The sequence below is a fragment of the Panicum virgatum genome, chromosome 2N (genome assembly GCF_016808335.1).
Source record: "Panicum virgatum strain AP13 chromosome 2N, P.virgatum_v5, whole genome shotgun sequence".
NCBI classification, from domain to species: Eukaryota; Viridiplantae; Streptophyta; class Magnoliopsida; order Poales; family Poaceae; genus Panicum; species Panicum virgatum.
In genome coordinates, this window is record NC_053146.1 from 30,544,740 (window position 1) to 30,552,339 (window position 7,600).

Consider the following 7,600-nt stretch of genomic DNA (forward strand, 5'->3'; position numbering starts at 1 on the left):
TCTCGTGTAACGTGTCAGTGCTGCTTGTGCTAGTTACCGGAAATACTGGAGGTCGCGCGCGCCAGTGGGAGTGCTTCCATCGCAGTAGGCTGACGCATGGCGTGGGCGTGCTTTTTTCTAGCCCATGATGGCTGTGTGGCCTATATAGGCTGGCAGCTCCGTATGGATTATGCAAACAATGCTCTTCAACAAAAGATTAGGCAAACAATGATTGAAAAAAGTTTGTAATTTGTAATCAAAGGCCTAATAAAATTCTGATTGTACTGTGTTTGTTACAACATGATCTTCAAAACTAGATCACACATTACTATGTTTTGTTAATCGTTTTCTTGAAACATTTTTTTATAATATAGAACAATTTATTTTGAAAGAAGAACAATTGTTCTATCTTCTCAAGAAAATTGTTACAATATAAAAATTATCCAGAAATATTTTTTTATAAGTACGGAACAATTTATTTTTGAAAGAAGAACAATTGTTTAGCCTTCTCAATAAAATTGTTCTAGTGTAAAAGCTATCCAAATATATTAAGTACTATCTTATTTTGAAGACCTTATAAGGGACACGATGATGTGATTGGATTTTTATTTTAATATTTGTACTAAAAGATATTGCTTTTTGTATGTTGCAATTTGAACTTTTCTATTTTTTGGGCCCCGTGCCAAGCCATATTAATTTCTCTTTCTACCTGCGATAGGATTACTGCCACCCACTCGAGCTACTGCTAATATTTCCGGCATCAGCTTACCCTGTCCTCTCTCTCTTGTGGTCGGGTCGGAGGCTAAGTTTCTCATCCAGTGGTGAGGTGTTCATACCAGAGGGAAGATGAAAACTTCTTCGTTTCATTGGTAGACTAGTAGTCTTATGCTCTGACCTTCATAATGTAACTAACTTGTAGGGCAAAGAACATCTGTACCAGTATCAACTTAAGTCAAACTCATAATGTAAGCAGTACAGCATTTAAGGGCTCATAAAGTCATAAGAGCAGGAACGGCACTTTATGGCTGCCAGTCTTTGCTGACTCTGCTCTTTTGGGTTTGCAAATTAGGATATCTTCAAAAGTGTGCTGGTAATTTCTCATCGTCAACACACAGCAAACTCACTGGACTTAGAGAAGGGCACTATCTTAATCTTGAAAGTGTTTTCCAAGCACAAAGAAAGACAAAGGCCCACTATGCTTCTGTACAAATCTCAGCAAACTATGGTTGCTATTTACCCAGATAAGGCTCAAAATTGACCTGCCCGGATGTCTCTATCTATGCGATCTGCATTAAGTGTTCCTGGCAGCTCCCTAAAGTCTTCATTGAATATGGAATATGCACTGCATGGAAGGTAGGAATAACCTGTAACTTCTGAATATATACACTTAAAAAACACAATTATTCATCAGCTATTACAACTAAATTTGGTACTAGACCTTTACATCTGAATGTCCATCTTATTTTTTATTTTTTCAGATTCAAGCACTGCCATTGGTGAAGGAAATGATCCCGTGAGTTTTAGTAGAGAAACATATATTTGACTGATCACCATGACAAGCCCAGTCAAACTAGAACTGAAAACAGAATCAACTTATGACTAGTACTGATGAAACACATGACTAGCACTGACGAAAAAGAGAAAATGGTAGATCTCCAGTGTCACAATAAAGAAACAGATTTTTGGTTGATCATCATGACAAGCCCAGGCATACCAGAAGTGAATCAGTTATTCTAGCAAAAACACATCCATATTTCGATAGATGGCAGTGCAACTGCATTAGGAGGCCTTCTCAATCATAAGATCAGAATTGAGGTGCCGCACAAGCTGAAGCACTGCGTCAACAAGCAATAGTCTATGCTACTGCACTACTCAGGCTACTGTTGAAGATCTGTGTACAGACATAAAAATGAAGAAAGTATGTATGCATCATAACACCTATCTGCTAAACAATTGAGTTCTAACAATAAGCTATTCCATGGTTACAGTTGAACACAATGTTGGTGAGGTTTATTCTTTCCGAATGGATAGCCAAATTTTCACTGTCAACAACTTAGTAATAACAAACTGAAGGGACCAGATAACATACCTAACATCACCCTGTTGTCGTCTTCCGAGATTAAGAAGTATGATCAGGAAACCAGTACCAAGTATCTGGGTAGAGAGCAAACAGTAACATTTGTCAATGACTTGGAACATATCATTAAAATACACAGTTTTGGTCATTAAGAACCCTTGAAATTGTACTACAGAGATGAGCAACTGTAGCATCAAGGTTGGGCACAACATCAATATCCCCTGGCTGGAGCTAGAAACAGATGTTCAATTCTTGCATAACCGGTTCTAAATGTGTTTTGAATGCATAGGTGCCCCTCATTTTCAGGATGACTATAATATATACCATTGATGATCATTGGTAGAAATACTAATTACTGAAGTTGTCACTTACATATAGAGGTCCAAGGCCATATTTTTGAGCTATAGGTGCAAATAGGAACCACATTGCAATAATAATCCATGCCTTCATACTGAGCGAAAACAGCACCATCAAAATGATATCTGAAGAAGCAGACTGCACGTTAAATTCATCACTGTACCATCATTTCACCAGAAAATAGAGGCCCACCATGCATGTACATACCAGGAAGCCTCATTTTGTCTCGAAGGAACATGAAGATTTTCCTCTTCCACCAGGTTGTTGTTTGAGGTATTTTGAACTTCTACATAAATGGCCAGATGGGTCATTGTTATGAGGAGCACCAAAATATCATAAAAACCACAACCCTATCAGAAATCCAGTGAGAAGATTCTACCAGCTCTTCCTCTTCCTCCTCCTCGTCGTCATCGTCACGGAGATGCTTAGCAGGCGGCTTAGGTGCCACAGCCACTATTAGTGTATCTACGGAAATCACGGAATACTAAATTCAGGAGAAGTCCAAGGCGACGAATTGAGTGCGCGAATGGACAAGTAGAGACTCAATTTGCATAATCCATCTCGCGAATGCCGACCATGAGGGGGTTTGGGGGTTCAGGTTCAGGTTACTCACCCCCATCGCGGAGGTTGAGTTGAGCGTCGTCTTGGTGCGGGAGCGTCCTCCCCCGCAGGACCAGGCGGAGGCGGGCCTCTTCTGTGGCTGCGAGATGGCGATCGCGCGCGATGCGTCGGCGGAGCTCGGCGACCTAGGAGGAGATGAGAGGAGATAGGACAAACATCAGGATAGGAGGCAGCCGAACCTAGGGGAGAAGAGGGAGGGTTTGGAGATAGGGGGTGTTACTGACCGAGAGAAGCGGAGGGAGGCGGAGGGTGGTGGGGCGGGACGGGCCGACGGCTCGCAGCGTCACCTCCACCGTTGCCGGCTCGTCGCCGGCGGCAGCCATGGCCGGGCTCTGCGGGGCGCCTCTTCCGCCAGTCGAGATCCGTGGTTGACCCTGGCCCTGGGCCTCGGACTGTTGGATGACCCACAGCAAAGGCCACAAATAATTAGGTGTGGAACTGTTGACAGGCCCAGCCCAGGGCTTAATTTGCCGCACACCCCATTTGGAGAATCAGGGATGTTGGTCCGTTCAGCGGTTGCAGTTTGTTTTAACAAATAATAGTATGAGACTTTGGTTATCATTAGTATTGACAGCTCTGTTTAGTCCCTCTCAGAAATTTTACACCCATCACATCAAAGAAAATTTTTCTATTTAGAAGTATTAAATAATTTTTTTTAGAAAACCTTTTACACAGATGAGTTGTAAATCGCGAGACGAATCTAACGAGGCTACTATACTCATGATTTGCAACAGTGATGCTACAGTAATCATTCGCTAATTATGGACTAGTTAACCTCATTAGATTAGTCTCGCGATTTACAACTCATCCGTGCAAAAAATTTTGTAAACAAATTTTATTTAATACTCATTAATAGCAAGATTCATGTCAAAAAAAATTTGGGAGAGAAACTAGGCAACAAATATGTGTTCATGCCACCCGGCCTTTTTTTGAGTTAGACAATCTGTAAGCAAATTCCACGATTTGGTAGCTCCAACGTAGTGTGGAACAATATGGTCAAACTTCTAAAAAGATCATCTCCTTTTGATTTATATCGGTGAACAGCGTTAGTATGTCTCGTTACACACAGAGGATGATTTGACGCTCAGTAAAGTTCAGCAAAAACAACCCACACCCCTACTACTTATGCTCCAGTGCTTAGTTGCTTGATTCAATAGTTGAGATTGCTCCTTTAGTGAGAGTGGCAAACAAAGAAGAACCCTAATCTCTATGTCTCCTACAGCCCTGGGAGGCCATAGATAGGAAAAGAAAGAAAAATAAAGACTTGCCCGGCTGGATTGCGACATCAACGTGGGTAAGCTCTCAACTCCACGCAAAACTGGACGGTTGGATTGGAACATCAACATGGCAGCAGCACACCACTCAAATGGCAGAATAACTGCGCTGCATCACACGGCTCGTAGCAGTGCCAAGCCAAAATCCGCGGCACCTTGTAATAGCCTCGCACTCATGAAGCCGTCGTTGCTTCCTCGCATGGCTCCGTGTCGACAGAGCGGGACCTAATGCCGTAGTGCCCCTGCAACACTACCCATCACCCTGATGGAGTGATAACACCAGATTCGGACATCTCGCAAGCTGCCCAACAGTCAACACCACAACAACGCAACGCGCGGGGACCTCACCACATCCGCTTTTGGACTCCACCTTGCTCTTGTCGCCTTAAAGAAACACCGCTAGCGGAGGCCTTGCCACGTGTTGACGCAAAAATCAACACACTGGAATCCGAGGGCAAGTGTTCGCTGAGTCACGGAAAGTCAACCAAGCGTGCCAGTCAATTTGACCTGAAATTGACAAGGGAGAAAACAAAGTCAAATTCGAGAGCGTATCGGCTGGGATTCCGAATATCTCTCAGATGGGCGTATCGGCAAGCTTTGCCGATACTATAGACGACAAAAAAGATATTAAATGCAAGCGCGTAGTAAAAGAGCGCATCGGCAGGATCAGCCGACGCACTAAACGACAAAACCGGCTTTGAACAGCCAATTGTGTATGTATGACAAGATCTAAGCTACGAATGTGTAACTCAGATGATGTGAGCTAAAAATAGATCTAAACCGGCTCTTGAGATAACAAAAGTGTTACTCCAAAACCTAAAGCCGATCTAGTATGTTTTTATATGTGATAATGACCAAAAAGCATAGGAAAACCTACAAATCTAGCCGATATCGATAATTGGTGAATAAATATAGACGAGACGACAGCGATGTGCCCGGAAGTCAAAGCCTAGATAAACTCGATAACTTTTGAATAGATTTGAACGAAGCTACAGCGATGCGCCCGGTAGTTAAAGCTCAAATATACTTGGTAAAACGAAAACTCACCAGCAAATCAAGTCGCTCGAATGTGAGGCGTCCTTTATCAATTTGAAAGAACTCGTCGAAAAAAGAAAAGAAAAAGGCGAAGTCGCCGAAAAAGTGCAAAGAAATTGTAAAGTTTGTTGTATTGGATGTGTATAAGTTTTTTCGATCCCTTACAACCCATATTATAGCCTAGCGCTATCAAGTCCTAGCCGATTACGGCGAATATTACTTGACTTAAAAGAAAAAACTATCTAAGGATAAATTACTTTAAATACTACAACCGAATCATCAAGATTCTTGTAGAGTCCGGATCCTCTCCTCCTTCCTTGACTTCATCGGCAACTATCGATCGGCCGAATACCAGAACGGATAAATCAGCATCTTCACAACATTTTTCTCTGGTCCATCGGACGGACTCCATCAGCCGATTCTAATATTGTGCATCTTTTAGTTTCTTCCAAATCGGCCACCTTCTCTTCACAAAAATCACCTTCTTTGACACGTGTCAAAAAATGGTGTCAACACATACCCCCCAGTTTCAGAATAATTTATTTTGTTCCGAAACTACTCCAACCAGCATTTAAAGCCATTCCTCGTACCTCGTACCCCGTGCATACGGCTTACCCATACGATCGGGTAAAACTCTTCTTTGCCCCTGGCCTTTCACCTTCCATCCGCACAAACCCAACGCGCCGATTCACCTTTCGTCTTTTCATTTACCCAGACTGGGCCATAAATATCACCTTCCATCCTTGTATCAGCAACAAGTATCCATTAGCTACAGAGCCTCCTCTCTTCCTTCTTCAGCGAAAACCCTAGGTCTTCCTATAGCAATGGCTGGCTCCAAGCGCCCCGATGAGGGTCCCTCTAATGCCCCACCGGCGATCCGTCGCCGCGTGGAGTAAGCCCCTCTTTCTTCCGTTTTCGGATTGCCATGCTTTTGTTCAACTTCGATCTCTAATTTCTTTGCCTTTTTTCTGTAAAGTGACGATGCCTCTTCCGGTTCCTCCAACTCGGAGGGACCCCCTTTTCCTGGTATTCCCGAGAGCACCAAAGAGTAAATTCGTCAGCTCCTTCGCGAGAAGGACGAAGCTCGGCAGAATTATTCCCAGGAGACTATCTGGTCTCAGTACCATGCCGCCGAATTGGAGGCGGCGCAATCCGATCGGGCAATCCTCCAGGCCCAGCTCACCGCCGCCGACTCTAGGGTCGCTTGTAAGTTGCCCCTTCCGAAGCATTGCTCTCTCCTATTTTTTTCTGATTCCTTTTCTGACATCTTGCCTCAGTCCTGGAGTCGCAGGTCCAAACCCTCCATGCCTCAGCCACCACCACGACCGGGTCGGTGAACACTCGTGGTGACACCGTCGCTGCACGTCTACAGGACATCCCCAACCGCCGCTGTAGCCCTCGCCACTGCCCAGTTTTAGACTGGTCACGACCTCCTGCAGGTCGAACCGATCCACATTCTGCTGGGCAGCGAGGACTGGTGGGCCTTCGAAGAGCTTGCCGACGACATGGAGATGGCAGCCGCCGCCATATCCGAAGATGTCAGTATAGAGGCGGTCGTCGGCAACGTCTTTGCCGATGATTATATTTCTAGGAGTAGCATCTTCCTAGAAACAATCTTTTGCTGCATCGTCCAGATCCTCAGACCGGCCCCTTTGTAAATAGTATTATTAATGAAGTATTTCCCTTTTCCTGCCAATTTCCATTGCAATTTCCCAATTGACGTTGCAAAAAACTAACTCTGACCCGAATTTGAACAATACAGATTGTGTAGATTTTTTGTACTAAGGGCGACACATATCGTGTCGGCCATAAGAATTCATCCAATAACTCAATTAATCGGCTATCCATCCACCCAAACGCTAGGGTAATACTTCTTCAAATATTTACCGTTAAGATCTCTAAAATACTCTTCTCCTTCGAGTGTCTCTGAAATATAAGCATTGCCAGGAACATATCTGTTTACTCTGAATGGTCCTTCCCATGTTGGCGACCATTTGCCGAATTTTGAACTCTTTGTTCCTATCGGCAGTATCAACTTTCAAACAATTCCCCTTGCTCAAAAGTTTTGGCTTTTACTTTTTTATCATACCATCGTCTAACTCTGGCTTTATTTGCCTCAACATTTATAAGAGCTTTCAGCCGATGGCCAGCCAAATCCTCTAATTCATCTTTCATCAGAGCAGAATATTCATCGGCCGTTAATTGATTCTGAAACGTAACACGCCGTGAACCAAGTTTCAACTCCCATGGGAGAACA

At 43.7% G+C, this 7,600-nt stretch overlaps 1 protein-coding gene across 2 annotated transcripts; it reads right to left on the reverse strand.

The window, feature by feature from the left end:
- Window positions 1-909: 909 nt before the first annotated feature.
- Window positions 910-3,438, reverse strand: LOC120660193. Of its 2 annotated transcripts, none has more exons than XM_039938605.1 (7): window positions 3,259-3,435; window positions 3,027-3,159; window positions 2,793-2,878; window positions 2,621-2,699; window positions 2,429-2,538; window positions 2,069-2,133; window positions 910-1,321 (listed from the first exon to the last, which is right to left on the reverse strand). In XM_039938605.1, the coding sequence occupies exons 1-7, from the start codon at window positions 3,355-3,357 to the stop codon at window positions 1,228-1,230; spliced, it is 666 nt and encodes a 221-aa protein (XP_039794539.1). In that variant the 5' UTR covers window positions 3,358-3,435; the 3' UTR covers window positions 910-1,227. The 2 variants fall into 2 exon arrangements, with proteins under 2 accessions (XP_039794539.1, XP_039794540.1); XM_039938606.1 differs by lacking the exon at window positions 910-1,321 and adding an exon at window positions 1,573-1,870 and having other exon boundaries at window positions 3,259-3,438.
- Between the last annotated feature and the right edge of the window lie 4,162 nt (window positions 3,439-7,600).

Coding starts and splice junctions, on each gene's coding strand:
- LOC120660193 (XM_039938605.1), bottom strand. CDS start 3,357: ATGGCTGCCGCCGGCGACGAGCCGGCAACGGTGGAGGTGACGCTGCGA. Junction 2,539..2,620: donor AGACAAAATGAGGCTTCCTG/GTATGTACATGC, acceptor CTGCTTCTTCAG/ATATCATTTTGATGGTGCTG. Junction 2,134..2,428: donor ATGGCCTTGGACCTCTATAT/GTAAGTGACAAC, acceptor CTCTCTACCCAG/ATACTTGGTACTGGTTTCCT.